Genomic DNA, 24,012 nt, shown 5'->3' on the forward strand with positions numbered 1-24,012 from the left:
CTCACCACACATCAGCTATCAGTGGGGAGGAGAACAGAGTGATGAAGCCAGTTCACAGATGGGGATTATTAGGAGGTCATGATTTGTTAAGGGACAATTGGAAATTTGGCCAGGACTCTAGGGTTACACCCCTACTCTTTTCGTGAAACCCTGGGATTTTTAATGACCATAGAGAGTCAGGACCTCGGTTTTACGTCTCATCCGAAGGATGGTGCCTTTTTACAGTATAGTGTCCCCATCACTATAATGGGGCATTAGGACCTACATAGATTGCAGGGTGAGCGCCCCCTACTGGCCCTACGAACACCTCTTCCAACAGCAACCTTAGTTTTTTCCAGGGAGTCTCCTATTCCAGGTACTGATCAGACCAGGCTCACACCTGCTGAGCTTCAGTGGGCTGCCAGTTGTGAGTTGCAGGGTGATATGGCTGCTGGCAAAAGTAGACTATTGTATGATTTTAGGAATAGTTTTTTTGGGGCTGTGATGAAAGATCTTCTATAGCCTGTAATTGCAGATTACATTGCTGTTTATCCAGCACAGAAGTATAATACCACCTGCATGCCACACAGTAGTCATTATAAGGTAGCAGCTAATCGGGTAAAGAAGTGAAACAGCTTCACAGACTCAATTAAGAACTTTTATCAAGTCAGATTGTGAAAACTCAAGAGTGAAGCTTCGCCAGGCAATAGGATTAGGTTCCCTTTATGAACATTGCTATGGGGTTTTTTAAGACTTAGTGGTCAGGATCTCCACTGAATCAATTGTGGTCGTTCACAATATTTGAATATTTAATTTCAACTTCTAAATGATTGGTAATAGTATGGTTTCAAAAGACATTTAGGTTTCAGTAAAACTCCTATCTTTTTTATCATTAAAGCCTTAATGACGGCCTCTCTTCCAAGAGCAGCTGTGGCCGGGCTTCCATTTCAGAGTAGGAGAAAATCTCCCACTCAGGGAGTGTCAGGCTCAGTGTTGTAGATTTATCCAGCTTCATCAGCTGATTCAGTAGCCTTGTGAAAACCATTCACAGTCTACATGTGTAAAGTGGTGAGATATCTTATGTAAAAGGTGCCGTTTAGCAGAGTTCTGTGCCAAAGTGTTAAATCTACTGAGAGAATGACCAACACCACGTGCCTAGGCTTCTAAATAGCTGAAACGTCATTTGCTTACTCTTCTCTTTCATCTCATTTTATTAGGAAGCGTCTTCAATAAAAATTAAATTTGCTCTGGCAAAGCTTCTGGGTATCTTTTCCTCTTTACAAAAAATAAAAGTAATGATGCAATCCTAATGTGGGTCTTTCTCATCCAAGTCCATCTCTGTCGTCTCTGTTCCAACTGAGGTATAACTGAATCCCAGGTATAACTGATGACTTTCTGTTTGGATCTTTCTCTGTTTTCTACTCTGCTTCAAGCAGGGGTTTTAAGCTTGCCAGTAAATCTTCACACCCAACTCAGACTACAACTTTTCTTACGAGCCAAATCAAAGTCTGATCAATTCCATTAATAGGCCAATGAAGGCCTTGTAATGTGATGTCATCAGATCTCTGACGGCAAGGCTGGACCTGATCACTACTGGGATGGGACATCTCCAAAGAACGTCTGTTGCTAGGGGTGTATACAGTTCGTATCATCCATTCTTCTGGATGGGAGTTTACAAACTATTGCTCCAATATTATGCAGTCTTGAGTTGATGTCCAGGATGAAGATGAGTCATTTTTTTCACCACAAGTCAGTGCTTTTAAGTGTTCTAAAAAAAGATTGGAATCATGAGAGGTATTAATGAAGTGAACCCAAGGATTATATCACGCACAGCAACAAAAGAAAGTCCTGTTGGCACAGTCAGAAATTATGAAGTGCATTTAATTATGACAACGACCGTCTCAAACGTAAAATTTTACAAAGCTGGAGTGAATGGACATTTTTAAAAACGTCTGAATATTATACTTACTACATACTGTCGTTTTTCTCATGAGTTCACTGGTGTCCAATGTGACGACGAACTCTGGTTATGTGGTAAATGAACATTACAAACGCTGAACGCTGTTCTACGGAAACTGTAATAAATGTAGACGCCTAAGTTTTGCAATGGTTTGCATACATGTTTTTTTTTAACATCGTGAAAGATTTTCTGACCACATCGGCTCTGAAAGTAATACTTATTCTTAAAGTTAAAAAAAGCATCGGAACCGTTACAGAAAGAACCCACGTCTTCAGCATAACCTTGGTTTCTCTTGCAAGACGTGTTCTTAACTCCACCTAAATAGTACTCACGAGAGTTGTGCAACATAGTATATTTGGACATGCAGGGAATATTGTCTGCTTTATTAAATATTGAAATAAACAGAGAAATTCAAAGTGCGTATTCTGAAGTTTTTTACACAGCTGCACCGAGTATAACGTCCAGTTCCTCTTTTGTTTGCAGCTACTTGGCGCTACATTTAGAGAACTACAGTAGCTATTGATTCGTGGACCACTACACTGTCTTTTGGTGGCATGGTTAACAAAGCACCAGTTTCTAATTTACCAGTACCAACAATCAGCATTGCGCTTGATTTGAATTTCTAATGTTCTGCTGGGATATTTGGGTATTGTCTATTATTTCGCTTCAGTAAACAAGCCACATTTAGGCGTGGAATTCAGAAAGGTGTCAAAGTACGTCAGGTATTTAATGTGTGGGCTTTAAACAAAAGTGTCGTACGTCATGTCGCAAAAACCTTAAATAGAGTGAAAACGTGAACCTTATTTCCAAGGATTTTGTCCGTTATTTCAATGATTGCTGTCGTGATACCCTGCCATCTGTGAGAACTAAGCTGTCACAGCTATAGCAAGGTGTTCATGAACGGTGGCGGTTATGGGCGGTATCTCCCTCCCCAGATCCATCCAGATCGTGGCACCGAATCACCTCGTTTCCAAATATGGGACGTGCTATTTAGTACCCTGCTGTCCAGCCCCATGGGTGCAGACCCAGTGTGCATGCTCTCCTTTCTGGAACGGTCCCCAGAAGTGCAACTTGTGCCTGAAAAAATCCAAACCTTCTAAAAAGAATGGCGATCATCAAGGTGCGCAAGACGCCGCGACGCCTTTCCTTGAGTGTTATTCGGAAATTGCTCAGGCTGAAAATGTGCGTATCTGTGCACCGAAGGACGCAAACAGAAAAGCACAAAGCGAGTCTGTAACTCCCATGCTGTCAGTTCAACTTGGCAAACTTACACAAGTTCTTAATTTGGATGTATAGTCCCCCCCACAGACACACATATACTGTAGGCGTCCACTTCTGTACAAACCACTCTTCCTGATCTTTCCCATTCACAGCTTCACTGTAATTGACAGGGCTCCCTTTGAACAGGTTTGGTCTTCATTGCCCTTTTTGAAGGAAGCAAAGAAACCAGTAATAGGTTTATTTCATGCTGAAAAAAAGAAGAAAGAAAACACGTTTCGGCCGTGGAGCCTTCTTCAGGTGTATGGCTTTAAGCCCTGAGGGGTTAAGAGCAGCTCCTGTCGATTGTTTGCAGATTCCTACAGGAAGGAAATAGAACTGCGCTGAGCGAAAGGTCGAGATGCATTTTCAGTCTAACATCCAGTGGACTTGAAGAGACAAGTTTCTTTCAAGAACACAGCTAACTACAAACAAGCTGCCACGGAGTTTTATTTTCATGTCCAGCAAGAAAGTGTCGAAGTCAGCGAAAGTCATCGCAATTTAGGGACGTCGTATTAGTCACATCTAGCTACAGACACGACAGCTACTAAGACGTTGAATTCCCGAAACGCTGAAGTTCGTAACTTGGATATGGAGAGGTGTTTTATAGACGTCTCGACCCCTGTGGCTCACGCTGTCTCTGTACATACCTTGTGAATGTCCTCTGACCCGGGTAAGGATATTAACAATTACTTAATAAGACCACCATCGACAAGTGGTGCTTCGTGCGCCATGTGCAGCGCAGAAAATCTACTGCTGTTTTTTATGTCGTGGAATGTGAGTGAAGCTGGAAGTTTTAAAAAAATGTGTGGGAAGCACCTGCCGTGAATGTCCGTTCTTACTGTACTTGCAGTTTTTATTTTAGTTCTTAACACATCTCCTTTACAGGGAAGAGGGCAGGCCTGATCCCTGGAACCACCCATTGTAAATATTTGTTAGCAAGTTATTTATTCAGTTCAGGTAGGGGTGGATTTATTCACTCCAAACGATCCCTGAATTATCCCCTTTACAGACCAGTAACGGTGAAAAATGTTCGATCTCTCCTGAAATTCAAGGGTTCTCTACAGAACCTGCTGGACATCAAGCGCTGTGAGCGTCCATCTTCGGTGTTTGTTCTAACAGCAAAAAGATCTGCTAGCAGAGATACTGTTAAAACCGGTTTCCTTGATATAGAATGGCTTTAGTGTGGAAGACATATATTTTGTATAATGGCTGCTTATTCATTATCTTCTGGGTAAATTTCTAAAACCAGCCCGTATTCAAGCTAAATGGAGTTTTCCTTTGGGAGATAGGTCCGTGTTATGAAGTCATTTCTGAGCTTTTTCTTTTTTTTTAAACTTTAATTTATGTCAGTTAAATATCTGATTAACATATCCGTTCACAATACCAGTGATCTACACAGTTAGGAAGGGAATTGTATATGCAGTACTAATTTCTGTGAGATACCTGCATTAATAAAATCTTATTTTAACCAAAATATCTGTTAAGAAATATGCTAGAGAACCTGAAACCATCACACACTTTTGCTAGTACTCTTAAATGATGTTCATTTGCTCACGGGTTATTAAACCTGGCCAAGCTGCCAAAGGATTTGAATGGACCATCTTTCCCTTCACATTTTAATATCTGAACAAGATATGCTTGCATCTGCATGAGCAAAATATAGCCTTTTAACTTTATTTTTGACTGCAGCCCCAAACCTAATACTTAAATTGGTATCACTACTTAAAGCAGGCTCTTTTTTAAAGGAGCTTTTTTGGACAGTGTTAAATAGAAACTAAATGTCTAAGGCTGAAATGATTAGATATTACTTATGGCATTGAAATGCTGCTGTCATAGATGCTCACAAGATGCTGGTCAGCACAACTGCTTATGATAACTGTCACTTTTACCATTTCACCATTCAGTGCTCTGCTGTAAATGGGGCAAAGTCATATCTGGATTACAGGAGCAGTGTTATTTTCTGGTGGTTTACTGGTATTTAAAGTTGAAAAACGGTTGGGCCACTGGTGTGTTTTGCAAGACAGTGCTGGCAGACAGTGTCAGATAAATATGCAAAGATGCAATATATGTGAGATCAGACCTCTGTCTAAGTCACTACAGAGTGCAAGAGAAAGAGCAGGCCTCTCACAGCAACACGGGAGTACATTTCAGATTATGTTCCCTGCCTGCCCTTTGATTGTTAATAAAGTGCGTTTTTTCACATGACTGCTGGGCAAAACCTTTTGAAGGATGGTGTCTTTAGTGCATCCAGCTTCATCATGCTGAAATATACACAGCAAATGAAAAGTTAGAAATTTCATTTTGTGTTCCACAACAATTCTCTCCCTTAAAATCAAATCAAACATTGATCACATGAGTTTTTTCCAAGCCTGTTGTACTATATATTATTTTAACCTTTAGATGTTTACAGACATTAACAAAATATCTGTTATATTTTCTGACACATTGAACAACATGCACAGTAATTTAGGCCAATGGCTGTAATATTGCTTTCTCTGTCATTGTTCATTTTAGAATGAATTCTTTGTTTGAATGAGACCCATGGTGAATGTCAAACATAATGTGTCTGTCTGTATATATTTGCATATGTAACCTGAATAATGATTCACTCAAGGGTGGCATGATGTGATAGAGGCTAAGAATATAATTCCCAGATTTTATCTTTCTAAAACAAAATATAAACCACCTCATGCAAAATATATGGAAAACTGAAACCTTTGCTCTTTTAAAAAAGAATTGACATTACTCTTCTTCATAGTCTGTACAGTATATCTGTCTTTCAATATTAATATGAAAAAAAAACTAAAAGATAAGTATTTTTTCCATCAAAAAGGAGGGTATAGAAGTGCATCATGTTCTCAGTTTATTCACACTTCTAGTAAGATATTTGTATGGATATTGAAGTTTTTAAATAGTAATCCTGGCTTTGATTTTACTACATTTCAAGTAACATATTTTCCATTACTGCAAAACTTACATAAAACAATGTGGTATTAACTTTGAAATATGAATGCTGAAAATACTTTTTCCCAGACAAACATATTAATTTTAAGCAGCAGAATGTTTAACATTTTATGACAAACATTACCCCCAAGATAAAATGTTGTATAGTTCTCTGACTAGCTTAAAATGTGCTAAATACTGATAAAAAGTTCTGTTTTTATTATTTATTCAAACTTGTCCTTTTGATGGGAATGCATTGTGATTGCATATTATTATTTTTTGCCAACAAAAAACATATACTGTACTTAAGGAATGTTCTCTAAAACTGCTTCAGAAAACTTTTTTTTCCTAATTTTTGGTTCTAACTTGTTATAAATTTGTAATACGTTTATAAAAGTGGTAAAAACAAACATTGAAGGACCAAATACTTTTTGGGCAGATGGATCTGACTGGAGCATTATCTTATGCAACACTTAGTATTTGTCACCTAAATTGCAAAACTCGTCAGTAAAGTCAGTAAAGTAAGAAACATCCTGCTTAAAAGTTCCAAATTACATCATTACGTCATTTTCTATCACCAAGATATATTCTGTCTCTCAGCAGCTCAAAAGGTGATTAAATATTGCTATATAGATTCCGATGATTTAAAATATGCTTAAAGAGTTTTAATGCTGAATTGAACTGTTTTTTTTATAGGAGGAAGTATTTGGCTAAGCCATATAAAAAGGAAATAGCTCCAGTTCCACTGGTTTCATATATGAATTGAGTCTTTCTTACTGCTGCTTGAAATTAGTATTTAGGTGGTATATACATTTTAGATGTCCCTTTTAAAGAGTTTATCTTGTGTAAAAACAAACTTCATGTGGGAATATGATAATGTCCCAAAGTGTTTCTTTGAGGTGACATTGCTGTTTGAAACGCAGTTGTAGGATAAACTTTGTGGTTTGTGCCCAGAACATTAGATCAAGCACTGTGAAAACTGCAGCCCTGCTACAGTATGTCTAAACTGGATGCATTCCCTGTTTTGCAACATAGTTAGTATTACAAATGCCACCAGCTTTTCAACAGACAAGGAACATGGTGAGAAGTATTATTTGTTTGAGAGGAAACTCACTAAGTTTCAAACAACAAGCTAGAGTAGTTTGTAAAACTATTATAAAGCCATAAAGAGAATACATTTTTTTTGCTTTCAGGGACCATAAAGCATTATGATGAAGTTTTAAATAATTTCCTCAAATGTACCAAAGCTGAAGCTTCTGGTTGAACTTCAAGATAAGCTCTGCAAGCACAGACACTTTCTCCAGTGGCTGAAACGACTTGTGCCCCAGACACGATGGGGTTTGGCGAGGAGCTGTGGTGTGCCCAGGCCCACAGCTCCCTGCTGCGCCTGCAGGACTCCGAGCTGCGCCTCATGGAGGTCATGAAGAAGTGGATGACGCAGAGAGCCAAGAGCGACCGCGAGTACTCGGCACAGCTGCACCAGATGTCGGTCACGGTGGAGAAGTTAGACGGGCCCCAACATGGCGGAGGACTTGACTACATCAGCCAGCTCAACAAGGTGGGGCGTCTGTGTCGGGCTTGAAAACCTCAGTGACAGGCAGTGGCAGTGGCAGGGATTGCCTTTGCGCACAGAAACTAGTTTTGGTGCTTCTGTGGCTCGGGCCTGCTTTTGTCCACGTATGAAAGGCGACTGTGGTAAATGTGCTAAGTATTTTCCCACTTTTTTGTCAAGCTCATGCAGTGTGTTGACCTTTTTTCCTATCAGTTCCCAATTTGTATGATGTGTTATGTTAATAATTTGTAATATAATATATTTGCAAATATATATAGTTACAAATTTTCATTATATTTACAGAGATATCACCTATTTCTGTGTGTCACCATGGTCTTACAGTTTTTAGCGTGGTATCTCACAGAGAACCTTAACCAGTGTTTCTTAATATATTGTGAAGCTCCGTCATTCCAGCCCTCTCTCTCCTCAGTCCTGGAGCACTTTGGTGAATCAGACTGAAAACCTGAGCCGGATTCTACGCAAGCACTCTGAGGATCTGTCCTCAGGACCCCTCAGCAAACTCACCCTGCTCATTCGGGACAAGCAGCAGCTCCGCAAGACCTACGGAGAGCAGTGGAATAATTTGAACCAAGAGCTGAGCCGGGTAAGTCTGGCTACATGCAGTGGGACAGCGTTTTCCTTAAGACTTTTACACTGTTTGTTCAAGTTAACTCAGTGCGCGGTGTAAGATTTCAATCTTATTGCTCTTCAATCACTGTTTCTTGTCTCTTTGGATTCCACACTATTGCAACACAAGTAACTTGCACAAAAAAACAGCAGGGTTTTTTTTTTTTGTAAATTCTTGACCCAAAGGGTTGTGAGAGTATGGAACAAGCTACCCAGTTGTGTAGTTGAAGCCAGTGCACTGGTTTCCTTCAAGAAAAGAAATGCAAGATCCTGGGATCAATTGACTATTAACTACTAACCAGGATAGATAGGTAGAATTACCTCATTTCCTTTGTGAAATATTTCAAAAGATTGGAACTACATTTTTGTTTGAAAAAAAAAGAATAACATCAAATTAAGAAACTAAATCAGCTTAGTATTATTGCTTTTACTAATGCTCTACCCTGTTGTACGTAGTTCATCTTATACCTGTTAGCTTTGGTAGTAATAGCCCACGAGTACTCATTAATCCTCAGAGGAAGTCCAAGATGAATGTATGAACAGATGCACTCAATGCAGTTTCTGTATGCGACTGTTTAAACAATGGATATTTCTTAAAAGGTATTCAAATTTGAAAACTTTATCAGAATATACATTTTTTTTACAAATTCAGCAAGAAGGTGACCAAGCAGGAATACCCTACAGGCACACAAAATGGGTATAATGAAAAGGGAAGTTTTTAGGGAAAAAACGTTAGGGAAGAATTTAGTATGGTGATGTGTGTAAAGCCGTGAAGCGATGTCTGCCAAGTAAAACGTTTAACAGATTATAAAATGACTTTCTTGAAAACTTCATGCCATCCCATAGTGTTCAAGTATTGATTTGGAAACAATTATAAATTTAAAATTCTTTATGTACTTTACATGGGCACAAGTTTATTATTTGCTACGATGAAGGGAACTTTTCTCTCTTTGGCATCTCTTGATGACTTAGTGCTCTCAGTTGTATGTGGTATCAATACTGAATACCAATTTTAACAGGCAAAAAAGGCACTGCTCTCACTACTGTTACTTAATATAAGACGAAGACACTGCTCTGTCTGTTAAAATATTCTAGTCCTCAATTTAAGGATGAGTTGAATCAAATATCATAACGGGCATTTAAACTTTAATTCAGCCAGATTGTTGCACTAAGTATTATAAAACATTTGAATATTTATTGCTGTCGGAGCATATTGCATGTATTGTTGTATTGCATGCACCTCAACAGAAGCCAAAAGCAGCTTACATACAGGTGTAGTCGCACTAATGTCTTGATGATATGGCTTTGCAGAGCTGAGACATTATTTTTAGTCCAATCTTTTCTGTGCTTTATATAGTGAATGATAGACCTGTCACCAAGGCAGCCTACTTTCTCTTGTTTGTAGTGTTCAGTGCCCATATGAAGAAGCTGTTCTCTTCTGTTTTCACACCTATCAGAAACATTAGCTTCACTAACGTTAGTCAAACATTGACTTAAGCATGACATCATTCACTCTGTGTGCACCCCCACAGGTGCACACCTCCGCGCCATTCCTCCTCCTCCAATGACTACACGTCCCCAAACCCTCAGCCAGACCAGACTGCATCTCAGAAGCTCAGACCATTGCAATAACAAGAGTAACTTCCCACGGGCACAGTCTCAGTGTGATCTCTCTGTGGCCTTTGCCACTTCTAGGTGACGCAAGCTGACCTGGAGAAAATGAAGAGCAGTTACCGACAGCTGGTGCGAGACACGGTCCAGGCCAAGAAGAAGTACCAAGAGGCCTGCAAGGGTAGGGGGCCTTTGACTCAGACTCCATTCTGGTGGGAACACAGCAATAGTCCCTGTCTCCCTCTCTTCCTTGAGCTATTGCTGCTTAATGAATCACCATTCCTTCAGGTTTGATTCACTTGAAACATAATTTTTATTTAATAATAAATCAGAGCTCTTAGGTATTTGCATCTGCTATGGCCTTTCCAAAATCGCCAACGAGGCAAGAGGCATGGCTCAGGTAGGACATATGCAGCTGTATCAATATCCTAAGAGTGGAGCTTTCAAGTCTTTCTTGAAGCAGGTCAATGAAACAAATGCCACAGAATAAATAATTCATAAAGAAGGTATAGATATCATTGAAATTATTGGTGTTGTCTGGTGCTAATTACAGCTTTCTGAGTGCTTATCAAAAGTGCTTTTTGATTGCAGTTTTGCTTGTTGTAATTCAGTCTCTTCTGAATTTGTAACCTGATCGTTGAGTCATTTTGGGGTGAAAGGCCCCTGTGTTGTTACATTTCTATTCGTGCAGCCGTGATTGCCAGACTCCTCCTGATGTGCCGCTTTTGCGTCCACAGATAAGGACCGGGAGAAGGCCAGGGAACGCTATATCAAGCAGACCCTGAAGCTGCACGAGATGCACAACGAATACGTGCTGTCAGTGAAGGCAGCACAGCTGCACCACCAACACCATTACAGCCAGGCCCAGCCCGCGCTGCTCAACGCCCTGCAGACCCTCCAGGAGGAGATGGTGCTGGTGCTGTGAGTGAGGGGCTGAGCGGGGGGGGGGAGGGATGGTTTTGCACCCTGGTGCTGTCAGATCTGACACTTGCTATTTCATTCAGGAAGGAGATCCTGCAGGAGTACTTTGACCTCTCCAGTCTAGTCCAAGAAGAAGTGGTGTCTGTCCACGGTGAGATAGCCAGTGCTATTGTGGCCATTGAGCCCCGAAGAGAGTATGAGAGCTTCATCCAGCAGAACAGGTATTTCCAATCAGCTGCTCATTAGTGCCAGTCCCTGCTGCTGAAGCTCATCTGTAACCCATCAGGAAGACTTGAGCTTTCATTCCCAAACTGATGTAATCGCAACCTCATCTAGTGTTCCCTAGTGAATCCAGTGATGAACTATACTTTTATTTTGAACAAGATGTTTTCATGCCCAGTAGCTGTTAATTCTGCTAAACATTTAAACAGCTTTTTTCCTTTCGTGCTTAGAAGGTATATTTACATTATGTTTAATGGAAAATATCATAGATCAGAGAAGCCTAATCAGGTTCAAACTCATTTCAAATTTGGAGGACGATAATAATAATAATAATAATTTAATAATTACTTACACTTATATAGCGCTTTTCTGGACACTCCACTCAAAGCGCTTTACAGGTAATGGGGACTCCCCTCCACCACCACCAGTGTGCAGCCCCACCTAGATGATGCGACAGCAGCCATAGTGCGCCAGAACTAGAGTAATGAAGCCAATTCGTAGATGGGGATTAATTAGGAGGCCATGATTGGTAAGGGCCAATGGGAAATTTGGCCAGGACGCCGGGGTTACACCCCTACTCTTTTCGAGAGACGCCCTGGGATTTTTAATGACCACAGAGAGTCAGGACCTCGGTTTTACGTCTCATTCGAAGGACGGCGCCTGTTTACAGTATAGTGTCCCCATCACTATACTGGGGCATTAGGACCCATGTGGACCGCAGGGTAAGCACCCCCTACTGGCCCCACTAACACCTCTTCTAGCAGCAACCTTAGTTGTTCCCAGGAGGTCTCCCATCTAGGTACTGACCAGGCTCACACCTGCTGAGCTTCAGTGGGCTGCCAGTTGTGAGTTGCAGAATGATATAGCTGCTGGCTGCTATGAAAATAAAACACGTCCATTAAAAAAAACTTCTCAGTTCTCATATAGGTCTGTTTTTGAGCTGACCAACACACACTGATGTCTGACACTTCAAACAGTCCATGATCATAAGTTGTTGTCTGAGCATATCAGGCCTGAATTTAAAAACAAGGCCTCAGTCAAAAGTTTGTAATACTTAAAAAAAAAAAAAGACTCAAAATCCTACCGCTGCCATGCTCAGTCAGTTAGATTTTGTTTTATCCAGGAGTTGGTTTCCATTACAGGTCTGTCGTGGAGGTGCCACCCAACGTAGTATTTGACACTAGTCTCCTGGAAGAGACAGACAATCTGACCGCAGGAGAGCTCGAGCTGAACGAACTGACACTGGAGGGCATCCAGCACCGGTGAGCCTCCACACCTCCCTGGCCAGCAACATAAAGCCACCTAGGGAACTCAGCATAGCACCGCTGTTTCCACTGCTGCATAGTGCTGTCACTGAAGCTTTCCATCACAGCCACTGCCGCCCAGCCATAGCCACACAGACACACCGAACTTGCAGGGGCAGGGACAGTCCCAGCTGCAGTGAATCAGAAGCATTAACACTTCTAGCTAGATCTGCAGTATCGTCAAATACAGCCAACCATTTGGGCCCTCTTCTCTATTGCCCACAAAGAAAATAAGCAATGAGGGACTCCATACCCAGACCTCCCTTTGGGTTGTCCAAAGACCCTTATTACCCCCAGACAAATAATCCCCTCCTTAATGTGGCCTATAAGATCTCTTAGCACATTTGTCCAAGGCACTGTTGTCATCATTAAGTGCCTGTCCCACATTATTGTTTCTGCTGTGGTGCATTGCCTACTTATGTTTCAGGCTGACATCTCTAGAGGAGGAGCTCATGTCCATCTCCAACTCCCTGGGCTCTCAGCAGGCCACCGTTAACCAGCTGGAACAGGACCTGCAGTTGGAGGAGAAGAATGCCAACTTTGGACATAGGTGAGCAGCTCTTAAAAAAACTATAGCGTTTGTAATTGAGATGCTGAAAAAGGCAGAAACATAAATATGTTTGAATGGGTAGGTGAATTTAGAGCTCCATGTATGTTATAAATTGATGTTGTTTGTGTCGCTGTATTATTTGCTAAAGGTCTTTTCGTCTAAACTTTAAGTGTTTGAAGCCTGCTTTACTTTTGGTTATTTCTTCAATGGTGAAAAACCAGCGATCAGAAAGTGGATCTTCGTGTTAGTCCTGGTCTACTGCTGTAGTCAGCTGGCTCTTGGTTCTTCTTACAGGGTGTACCAGTTCAGTAAGCGTAACGCCCTAGAAGACAGCCGTCAGCAAGTGCTTGTGACAATGGGCACCCGTGCCAGGCTGGAGGCCCAGAGGATGATCCTGTCAGAGAAGCTCAACTCCCTGGGTTCCCAGGAGCCCCCTGCAATCATCCTGGATGATGATCGTCTCTCTGTCTCCTCTGCTGTAAGTCTCTGTCTGGCCACATACGGCCTTGTGCTAAAAACGGCCTTCATATCACAGCTCGCAAAGCTCACTAATCTTTCTTTTTCTTTCACTTTCCTTGTAGAACTATATGACCTAATGCTCCTCTTCCTCTTTGTTCTTCAGAGCAATATAATTCCACTCTTCCCATTTCTCTGAATCACAGGCCAGTTCCCCATTCTGCCCCCCCCCCCTTACTGTGTCTTCATTTTCTTGTTCCTCACGTTCCAGCCACTGAAATTCAGCTGAGTATGCTCTGCTCTCCCATTGGATGGGAACTGCGACTTCCTGCTACTCACCTGTGTCGTACAGGACAGTGCTGATAGGGTGCTGTGCAATATGTTTTCCAACCAAGCAGCTCTGCCTTGCAGTGACCCGAGACTGTCATTGTCCTGCTATTCAAGATGCTAGAAAAAAGTCTCGGTGTTTTCCTAGTCAGATCTATCAGGCTGTGTCAAGATCTTAAAATTATTTAACTCGATTGCCTAATAGCTGTGTCACTGTGTTCTTAAACTCCTCAATCCTGTTTATCTTCTTTATGGTATGAATTGAACTGGAGTATGGGCATTTCTTATAAATGTGATCTCATATCAAACTTTTATTAATGTTTGCAGTATAAAATGAATCATAGTAAATAGTCTTAGAGATAGAAAGTAGGTAACTGATATTCTAAAATTACTTGTAATTTTGCAATGTATTTAGTCTTACCTAAATACCCACTTCGGAAACAGTGAGAGACTTGTTTATCGATTAAGCAAATAATTTGTTTAATGAAGGGAACTTTCATTCTCAAGGCTGAGGGATATTCAGATTTTGCTCCCAATGTTCTGTAAATTATTTTAACAGAACCCTTGTTTCAGAACTAAATTGTTCCATGTCTTAAGAAATTATACTTTGACGTTGGTTACTGATTAAACCGGTTGGACTGAGGTTCACAAAGACATCAGTTCAACAGAAACCTTAAACCAACAAACTCTTTAAATAGAAACATGACATCATACCAGCCTTCCCATCAGATCCACCTTTTAGTGGGGGGGGGGGGCTGTGTTTGTTATCTTTGAGATTAATGACTCAGCACAATGTGTTCAGAAACATAGACTGGCACAGAGAAACAGACTTGACTCTTGCCCTGTAAATTGAGCAGGTGTTTGAATTGTGAATAAATAGCTGGCTGGCATTCTCCACTGTTCAAATAGTCTCCATCTGTGTAGAAACATTTAAAACTTAAAAAAAAAATTACAACAACTTTTTATGTGGTTCAGCAAAAGCTGTCATAAAAATCAATTTCCTTTAAATATGTAAATGGATGTGGGATTAATGAGAATGCATAATTCCATGATTAAATTAATCCTATTCAGGGATCCAATTTAATTTTGTTTAGAAAGACAGATGTTATTAAAGACTTTGTGGCCCTGGGACTAAGCCACACAGCTGGAAACAGGCTCAACCAGGCTTGACCATTTAAGAGCTCTTGGCTTCACACTGCTGTTGGATTTCTTTCTAAATACTTGTATTTATTATCCCACGTGTACTGTAAGTGTTTAGGGGTGGCACTGTGGTGCATTGTGGTTTTGTGGCGCTGGAGTTCAATTCTGGAAACTCTGGTTTCCTCCCGCAGGCTTTTGGGAAAATTGGCCCTGGTGTGACTGTGTGTGTGTTTGTGCCTGTGTGTGCCCCGTGATGGACAGGCGTCCTGTCCAAGGTGTATCCTGCCTTGCACCTGTTTCTTGCCAGGACACACTCCAGCTCCTCCTTGACCCCTGTTGGTTAATGGATAACCACCATGGATGGACAGATATAGTTATACCTATACTGGTAATGAAAGAAACTAAAGCTTTTCATTATCTAAAAAATAAATTCTATTTGATCTTAGTTAACTGTGCTTGTGGAGTAACTAACAGACAAGAACCAGGGCAGAGCTGAATGCTAAATGTGATGAGGAAGTGTTTGCTCTCTGTACGGAGTTGCTCAGTTACTGCACAATGATGTTCCATGTTCTATGCGTGCTTCTGCCTACCTATCGATGTTCAAGTGGTCTCTTGCTGTTTTGCAGGAGCGAGAAAAAGACAATAATAAAATCCTCAGTCTGGACATCCTCAAAAGTCACATCTCTGGCATTTTCAAACCAAAATATACGGTAAGAGCCGCTTTGCACTGTACTAACAGGCTAGCAAAGTCTTCACAGTGGACTTCCTTAAAAGAAAAGGGTTTCTCCATCATTTCACAATGAGTGCTCTTCCTTTTTTCTCTACTCTACTTCTGTGCCGATCATGCATTGAGCTCAAAAACACAGCACTGTCTGCAGGGGAGCAGACAGAAAGTGAAGCGTAGAGCTCTGCAGAGAAGAGCAGTTATGAGAAGCTGTGGGTAACTGCTTCTGATGAGATGCTAAGTCATGAGTCAGCATGTGAAGGTCTGCAGGAAGAAAAGTGTTAAAGGCACTTTTATCATTCAGGCAGCACTATATCCTTCTCACTTGCTACCATATGCAGTAAGCAGTAAAGGTTTATTCCATGCTGAAAAGAGAAGAAAAGACCTGACCCTTCTTCAGGTGTTGTGCTAGTTTTCTTCTCTTTTCAGCATGGAATAAACCTTTACTTGTTCCTTTGCATGCAGACGCAGATCCCTCCTTGAATATGTGGGGAATAACTGATTCCTTCATTAGTCAGGTCCCTCAGATCTGAGGTCCCTGTTTTCTGCCTCCCTACACCTCTGTCCTTCTCTCCTCTGGCCAGGTGCCCCCTCCTCTGCCCCTTATCCCAGAGGTGCAGAAGCCCCTGTGCCAGCAAGGCTGGTACCACGGTGCCATCCCGCGGCTGGAGGTGCAGGAGCTGCTGACGTGCGACGGTGACTATCTGGTGCGGGAGAGCCAGGGCAAGCAGGAGTATGTGCTCTCGGTGTGCTGGGGTGGGCAGTGCCGCCACTTCATCATCCAGAGCGTCAATGTGAGTGCGCCGGGGGGCCCGCGTTCCGCTCCAAACTGGACCTTGCATTGGACTTTCCTGGGCTTGGCATTGGAATACGTCCTCCACGCTTTCCAGGAAAAACCTACGGTGTTTCAGTATTTTTAGTGCTTCTTGTGGAAAACGGGCAGTAGCTCTAACAATAGAGTGCTCCCTGTGTCTGCGCTGCTAGGAAGTCAAATCGATGTGCTGGTATGATCGTATAGGTTTAAGCGACAGCAGCAGGAAGCTGGGAGTTTCATCAGTACATGTTAATTCAAAAGCAGTCCTTTAGATTCAGGACGTTAATGCTTCTTTATGATTCACAACTAGTTATCATGGGTGTGGGTGGTTTTTCGTCTGGCTAGTGCTAATATTGTTATCGAGAGATCTGACACTGGTATGTTTCTGTGCTTCCTGTTAATGGAGCAGACCTGGTATGCGGAGAATGGGATGCTCTCATCACACATTTTCTTGACGCAGTGATGAGCAAACACTCACTGTTGTGCTGGGGCCGGAGAAGAGCTGCTTGTAATGAAGGCGATGTCAAAGTGTGAATTAGAAGGGTGCCTTGACATTCCTCCGTCCTTTTGCAGAATATGTACCGGCTGGATGGCGAAGGTTTCCCCACGATTCCCCTCCTGATCAATCACATTGTGACCTCGAGACAGCATGTAACCAAGAAGACAGACATAGTTCTGAAGAGACCCATCCTCAAGGTACCCTCTCCGCCTGGGCTGTGCTGCACAGGGGCCGTGTCGGCTTCTCCAGCAGCGCTGAACTTCAGCATGAAATGCTAATGCCAATAGAAAAGCTTGCCAGGCTTATTTTTAATCAGTCTGTTTATGCTTAACCTTTTGCCTTTCGAGAAAAAAAAACAACTCGGAGCTTTAATGATAATTGCCGTGTGCTGTCCTCGAGATTCACAGTGTGCTCTTTTTTTTTGCTGGAGTAATTACAGCAAGCTTGTGGCAATCATTTTGAGTAACAGAAGGCATCAAAGTGAATAACTGACTTAATCTGGTTTCAAGGTTTGCATGAAGTATAAGCATGTCTGCAATCATATGCCTCGCCTTCATTAAGTTGTTGGCATAGCTGCTGGGTAAGGCTTTTAACAAGTTGCTTTGTAAATCACAAGCCATTAACTGCACATCAATAAAGCGGCCATTGGCGCTCGGAGCCAACTACGTGACATTTTGGCTTGGCACAGTGTTCTTTGTTCTTTAATGTCTTAACTCTGGCATGGTTTCTTGGTTGCTTTTGAAAGGTAGGATGCTCTGGCATCAAGCATGAATGGATGGCAAATGACTTGACACTAAACAAACAGCTGCTCTGATTAGGCTAAGACCTGTGCCAGCTGTCAAAAGTGACTTGTCTTTCAGGATTTATTTTTTTAATGAACTTCAGATGCTTTTTTCTGGGACACTTGCCCAGATTTGCAACGCACAACATTGTGCTAAAAGTGGAACCTAAAAAGATCGGTATAGTGCACAGTGGAAATGCACATCCTTTGCAGTTTGACGTTACAAGTTCCAGCTTGTGGATTAACCCTGTCCGTGTGCATGCCTGTCTGTCTCTTCCAGGACAAGTGGGTTCTAGACCATGATGATGTCATTCTTGGGGAGCACATTGGTCGGGTGAGCCCATAAAGAGAGGGGCAGGCGGCAGGGCAAGGAAACCTCACAGTGAAAAATATTAACTTCTTGTCACTTAGTGCCTTGTCAGACAAGGTGTGGGTGTCTGTGGGTATCTGTTGGAGAGGGGGGAGGTACGATATGGCTTCTCACATTAAAATTAACACCTTGTATGACTTAGTACCTTGTCAAAGAGGACACACACACCCTAGACATGAAGTACTGAATTAGCTTGTGGATTTTATTTTACTTTTATGTTTCATATTATCAGCTCTGTTAATTTAATGTTTACACATTGTTTATAACCACTTAAAACAGATGTTGTTACTGTTTTAAAAAATACCTATTTTGAAAAATGACAATATAATGTAGTGTATCATATATCTATAATTCTAATAGTATTATACCATAAATAGCATTTGTATTACAATTTATTACAAGGTATTCAAAATGCAATAAATCATCTTAGTGCCAGTGTTCAACTGTCGCATTTCCAATCCCTTTTGGTATACTTTTAAAATATAATACTGTAACAATTACTACTTTGATAAAACCTGTATATCATTCATAGTAATTGCTAGATCAAACTTTCACAGAGCTCTGTTCAAAGCAAATTTCTGGCATCTCCCAGGGAAATTTTGGGGAGGTATACAGTGGGCGCCTACAATCTGATAACACCCCAGTGGCGGTGAAGACCTGCCGTGCGAACCTGCCTGCGGACCTCAAGAACAAGTTCCTGATGGAGGCTAGGTCAGTCGACACGCAGGCACCCTGACATTACAGCAGTGTCTCCTGCTGCCCTTCGACTGCAGCATGTTGCAGAAACTCAATTGGCTTCCAGGTTGTATGCAAGATTGGAACACAGACAAAGCTTTAGGAGTTACACAAGGTTCAGGGCTCAGCTTCATATTAGTTGAGGAATGCACCTCACCTCCTTCTTTCATCCCATATCTGCAATTTGGGTCTGATTTGATATGACTAGTTTGTTATCAGAAACCCACCGATTCCTGTTAAGGGTCACTGCAACCTAGGGTCTATCTTGGAGAGGATACAGGTCCATCGCAAGGCAAACACAGAGGCACACAGGAGCAATTTAGAGAGAAAACCCAAAGTGTCTGCAAAAAATCCATGTGATCACAGCGAGGGCACGAGATTCATCTCATATTAAGGTAGCGTGCCGTGGGAGATGGGCTGGTTGCTTAAAGAAATAACTTTATTGACGGCCAGAAAAAAAGGAACCAGGGCTATTTCTGTTGTATGCCCCTAGAAGATGAGCAGTTTCCCTTCAGAAAGGAAGTTGTTCTCATGCTTGTAAGGTTGTGGCTGTCTTAGGGTTTGAACATTGTTTCCTGTTTGCTCTACTGTAGGTGGTTTTAGGACCCTAAAAGTTTAGACCTATTTAATAACTTGTCATCACTCTATATGCACTCAATTCTGTGAAAACTGCCAAAAGGTGTGAAATGTAAACATTTTATCATCATTTAAAAAAATACACTTGAATATACTATGCCTTGGTGGTACAGTAGCTCTGATAGCAATGCCCACTGCTACTTCCACCTTTGTTCTAGGATTCTGAAGCAGTATGACCATCCCAACATTGTGAAGCTGATTGGAGTGTGCACCCAGAAACAGCCCATCTACATTGTCATGGAGCTGGTACAGGGTGAGGGATCAAACCTTCTTAACGAGGAAAGGTTTTTAGAATTACGTCAGCAGCTGGGAGAAAAGCATTTGGAGTTCAACAGAAATTGGAATTATTTTATTATTAGTTTTTAATTTTTTTTTTTTACATGTAACATTTTGCCCCTCAAGAATCTTTAGGCAGGCTAAAAATTCTGATCGTAACTATGACAACCTTGACCGAGAAAACAAAACATGCAGAATGTGCCAGATGGAAATTCTAAGCCAGAGTCATTAAAAAGGAATCATTATAAAGCAACCTGACATGAGCAATTCTTTGACCAGTGAAATTTAACCTGAAACATGGTTGGCTGCTCAAAATTGATCTTGGATTTTAATAAATCAGAAGAAACAATGACACTGAAGCAAAATAGCCGTCCCATGCCAGGAAAACAGCATTCTACCCCAGACACAGAACAGCAGTTTGTTCTTATCTGTTTCGTATGCATGAAGTTGTATTGCTCCAACGATGACCTACGTATTTAAAAAATGACTGGGTGTGAGGGGAGAATTTATTTTCTTACTCTACTGCCAGTTGCAATTCTGAAGAGTTAGGATGGCAGCACCCCAGCGCTGCCCAGGCCGCAGGGTCGCGTCTGAGGTTTCCTGTCTGTCTGTGTGGCCCGCAGGAGGAGACTTCCTGTCGTTTCTGCGGAGTGAGGGTCAGCGTTTGAAGCCAAAGACGCTCATTAAGATGGTGGAGAACGCTGCCTCGGGCATGGCCTATCTGGAGGGCAAGAAGTGCATCCACCGGTGAGGCGGACGTCCGAAGCCTTGAAGACATGAGTATCTTGAGAGGGCGGCGTATGTGTTGCGCCTTAGCTCTGTGATTTTCGCCACCTTGGTTGCAATTTAGCTGAGTTTTTTTTCAGTTGCAGCAACTCCATCATGACGGTTTTTTTTTTAATGTTACAGGAACTTGCAGTCTTCCTTTTTGTTGTTAAATGCCTTCTCTGCAAGTGGCAGCTCTGAAACCTCTCTGCCCTCTCTGAAACTCACCCCTCTCCCCAGAGACCTGGCCGCACGGAACTGTCTGGTGGCCGAGAACTACGTGGTGAAGATCAGTGACTTCGGGATGTCTCGCGAGGAGGAGGATGGGGTGTACTCTACAACAGGAGGGATGAAGCAGATCCCTGTCAAGTGGACTGCCCCCGAAGCCCTGAACTATGGTAACACGCAGCTCCCCGAATTCCAAGCCCACTCGCACTTCTTCTTTCTGCCCTTAAAACGTGCAGGGCGTCTGAAGCAGTGTCATTCTTCCGTTCATTTTCATTCTCTTTTCCTCTTTCTGGCCTTTCAGTTTCACCATTCACAGTTTTGATATTGGCTAGGGACAGCAGATGCTAAGCTCATGAAGATGTTGGGTTGGTTTTTTATGTGCTCAACAGTCAGTGTAAAAATTGGGGTTTATACCGCTCTTATTTCTGTTTATATTTTTACACTATACTGTAAAAAGGCGCCATCCTTTGGATGAGATGTAAAACCGAGGTCCTGACTCTTTGTAGTCATTAAAAATCCCAGGGTGCTTCTCGATAAGAGTAGGGGCCTCCTAATAATCCTTATCTTGGAATTGGCTTCATCACTCTGCTCTCCCCCCTCTGATAACTGGTGTGTGGTGAGCGTTCTGGCGCACTATGCTGCCGTCATATCATCCAGGTGGGGCTACAAGTTGGTGTGGTGGAGGGGAGTCCCCATTACCTGTAAAGCGCTTTGAGTGGAGTGTCCAGAAAAGTGCTATATAAATGTAAGCAATTATTATTATTTCCTCTTTGGCATCTCATCTCTGCCAGTCTTTGTCTGTCTCACTGCTGCCCCCTGCCTGTGTTCCAGGGCGCTACACCTCTGAGAGTGATGTCTGGAGTTTTGGAATTTTGTTGTGGGAGACCTTCTCTTATGGCATCACCCCCTACTCCACCATGACAAATCAGCAGACGCGAGACGAAGTGGAAAAAGGTGACGACCCAGACAGCTGCTGGGTTGCCTACCGCCCAGCTGCTGTTTATTAAGCTGCTATTGCAAATGTTCTCTTTTAAATGTGTGTAGTGGAAAGACTTTGCTAAGTCTGTTTTGGAAGAACCTTAGAATCCTCTACTGGAAATTATTCTCTACTGGAGAAGAAAAAGTGCCCAGGCTACAGTTCGCTGAAACATGAGATTGATCCAAAAATATCTGCACCACTTCTTTCAGCCTTGACTGTAGTCAGGACAGACAGCCTTCGATATTTACCCTTTTCTCCACTAAAGTAATGGGAAACCAGAAGGGAGTAATCTTTTGGGTCTCTTGAAATCATAAGCTGCATTAAAACCTGAAAACAATCTTTAACTCAAGTCAGTTCAACTAGGTAGCCATGTCAGTATGAGTAGGCCGTAAAGGAACAAGTAAAGGTTTATTCCATGCTGGAAAGAGAAGAAAAGAAGCACAACGTTTCGGCACCTGAAGAAGGCTCCACAGCCGAAACGTTGTGTTTCTGTTTTCAGCATGGAATAAACCTGTACTTGTTCCTTTTTAACTCAATCAGGCTGGCAAGAAATTGCTTCAATTCTAAAGAGCTGTGAGTGAATTAAAGAAACAGGAGATCCTGCAGCTCCTTTGGGTCCACAGATGACGGTTACTGGCCTGAAAAAACGGCTTTTCTAAACAGTTCGGGTAGTTTCTGAAACATTTCCCAGCTGCTGTGTAAAACTGGTAGAATGAGGAAGTTACTCAGACACTTCATATAAGGCAGCACTGTGAATTATGTCTCACCTCGTATTGTACGGGCTGCGCCTGCAGGCTACAGATTGCCCGCTCCAGACGGATGCCCAGCGGACGTGTATGCCCTGATGTGCCAGTGCTGGCAATATGACCCGCGGAAACGGCCCACTTTCCAGGTGCTGCAGAAGGAACTGAGCTGTCTACTTCGCAAGACCCGGTGACCACAGAGCACATGTCGGAGTCAGGCCACAGCTCAGCTCAGAGCGCCGCTTTTATCTGATCTCATCTGTCACAGGGTACCTTTAAGGTTTGATGTCTGAGCACCAAATTATCTTCAGAATTAAATGTGACTTTACTTGCTCAATGAGGCAATAGCTACTGTGCGTACTGTTTGAACATTACTTTGATCCGTAATCTTTAGACAATGTATCTATATTGGCAGAAAGATTTATCTACAGCAGGCTAAATATCAGTGTGGGGCTGTTGAACTACACTGTTGCTAGTAAAGGTGAGAACAGCTCTGTAAAATTAGATAGTGCTGTCGCTGGCTGTTTTTCTTAAGGTTTGTCAGTACTGTAAATTCTAAGACATTCTTGATTACTCATACTTCATGCATCGTACAATAATTGTACTGACATCATAAGACCACTAGATGTCAGGTCTACGTGCTTAAAAAGCCCACTGTTGGGAGAGCTGCAGCTGAGAAGAGTATTGCTAACTTTCATGTGCTTTGAGGTAGACATCTTGATCAGCAGGTTACCACGATCTTCTACCCTGCATGTACCGCAGTAAGTCTGCTCAACGTCATTTGTTTGGACCTGAATGTAAGACAGTAATGTTTTTTTAATTGCTGTAAACGTTTGAAATAACTAAATTTAATTGGGGAAAAAAAAAGCAGATGTGGTTTTATATTCATGTTCTTCTTTTGTTAGATATGGTTATAAGCTACAGAGTCCATTTCTTCTCAGCAAGAACCACAACAACTTGAAAGCTCAGCAGCAGAGAGGCCTTGGCCTCTGAAGTGGTTTCACTCTTCAGCAGAGGAAAGTGCTTAATATTAATCACGCGCTGCAGTTCTTGTTTCTTGATGTATTTTTGGGACTGTCGACGGGCAAGATGAAAGCGGTGACCTTGTGCACTAACAGCACTTTCACTTAGGGACTAGTTTATGACTGACGCCAGAAGGCAGCCAGCACGTTTTCAATCCTTTCTTCTTTACAGTCCACTTCTCTCACTCGGGGGGATTGTTGCTCTGCTGCATTTCAACCTGGAGTCACAGCACCGTGTGACTGCTGGCTGATTTCCACATACACGTTACAAAAGCAAAAATTACTACTAATTACTACTACTAAGTCAGCCTTAAATCCTGCAGGGTTTTTTTTATCTTCTCCCTGTATTGCATTGGATTACTGCTTCAGTGCAAAACCATAGCAGCAGGTTAAACGGCCTCTGGGCGAACCAGCCCTGGTGTGAGCGTGTGCGTGTTCATGTCCGTTTGTCCCATGATGGACTGGTGTCCCGTCTAGGGTGTATCCTTCTTGACCATCACTTACCAGGATGGGAAATGGGAAAGTGGACCAATGGATCATTTCTTATTTCACACAGCCTGGACAGTACTCAAAAGATAAGACAACTTC

The 24,012-nt window shown here is 42.2% G+C and overlaps 1 protein-coding gene across 2 annotated transcripts; it reads left to right on the forward strand.

Moving 5' to 3' along the window:
* Positions 1 to 3,531: 3,531 nt before the first annotated feature.
* fes (FES proto-oncogene, tyrosine kinase) lies at positions 3,532 to 22,739 on the forward strand. 2 transcript variants are annotated; one of them, XM_088922033.1, is made up of 19 exons: positions 3,532 to 3,869; positions 7,336 to 7,700; positions 8,125 to 8,298; positions 10,017 to 10,113; positions 10,670 to 10,853; positions 10,937 to 11,074; positions 12,218 to 12,337; positions 12,807 to 12,929; positions 13,224 to 13,407; positions 15,479 to 15,562; positions 16,161 to 16,370; positions 16,964 to 17,086; positions 17,951 to 18,004; positions 18,633 to 18,751; positions 19,570 to 19,664; positions 20,311 to 20,434; positions 20,693 to 20,850; positions 21,512 to 21,634; positions 22,454 to 22,739. In XM_088922033.1, the coding sequence occupies exons 2-19, from the start codon at positions 7,476 to 7,478 to the stop codon at positions 22,594 to 22,596; spliced, it is 2,478 nt and encodes an 825-aa protein (XP_088778159.1). In that variant the 5' UTR covers positions 3,532 to 3,869; positions 7,336 to 7,475; the 3' UTR covers positions 22,597 to 22,739. The 2 variants fall into 2 exon arrangements, with proteins under 2 accessions (XP_088778159.1, XP_088778160.1); XM_088922034.1 differs by having other exon boundaries at positions 3,792 to 3,869; positions 7,536 to 7,700.
* The last annotated feature ends 1,273 nt before the right edge of the window (positions 22,740 to 24,012 follow it).

This window comes from Atractosteus spatula, chromosome 7, assembly GCF_055471065.1.
Source record: "Atractosteus spatula isolate fAtrSpa1 chromosome 7, fAtrSpa1.hap1, whole genome shotgun sequence".
NCBI classification, from domain to species: domain Eukaryota; kingdom Metazoa; phylum Chordata; class Actinopteri; order Semionotiformes; family Lepisosteidae; genus Atractosteus; species Atractosteus spatula.

Bases quoted from the DNA above. Each gene is read 5' to 3' on its own strand.
- fes (XM_088922033.1), top strand. From the start codon at position 7,476: ATGGGGTTTGGCGAGGAGCTGTGGTGTGCCCAGGCCCACAGCTCCCTG. The intron at 12,338-12,806 runs GTGAGCCTCCAC...CTTATGTTTCAG, and splicing joins CTGGAGGGCATCCAGCACCG to GCTGACATCTCTAGAGGAGG. The intron at 13,408-15,478 runs GTAAGTCTCTGT...GCTGTTTTGCAG, and splicing joins GTCTCTCTGTCTCCTCTGCT to GAGCGAGAAAAAGACAATAA.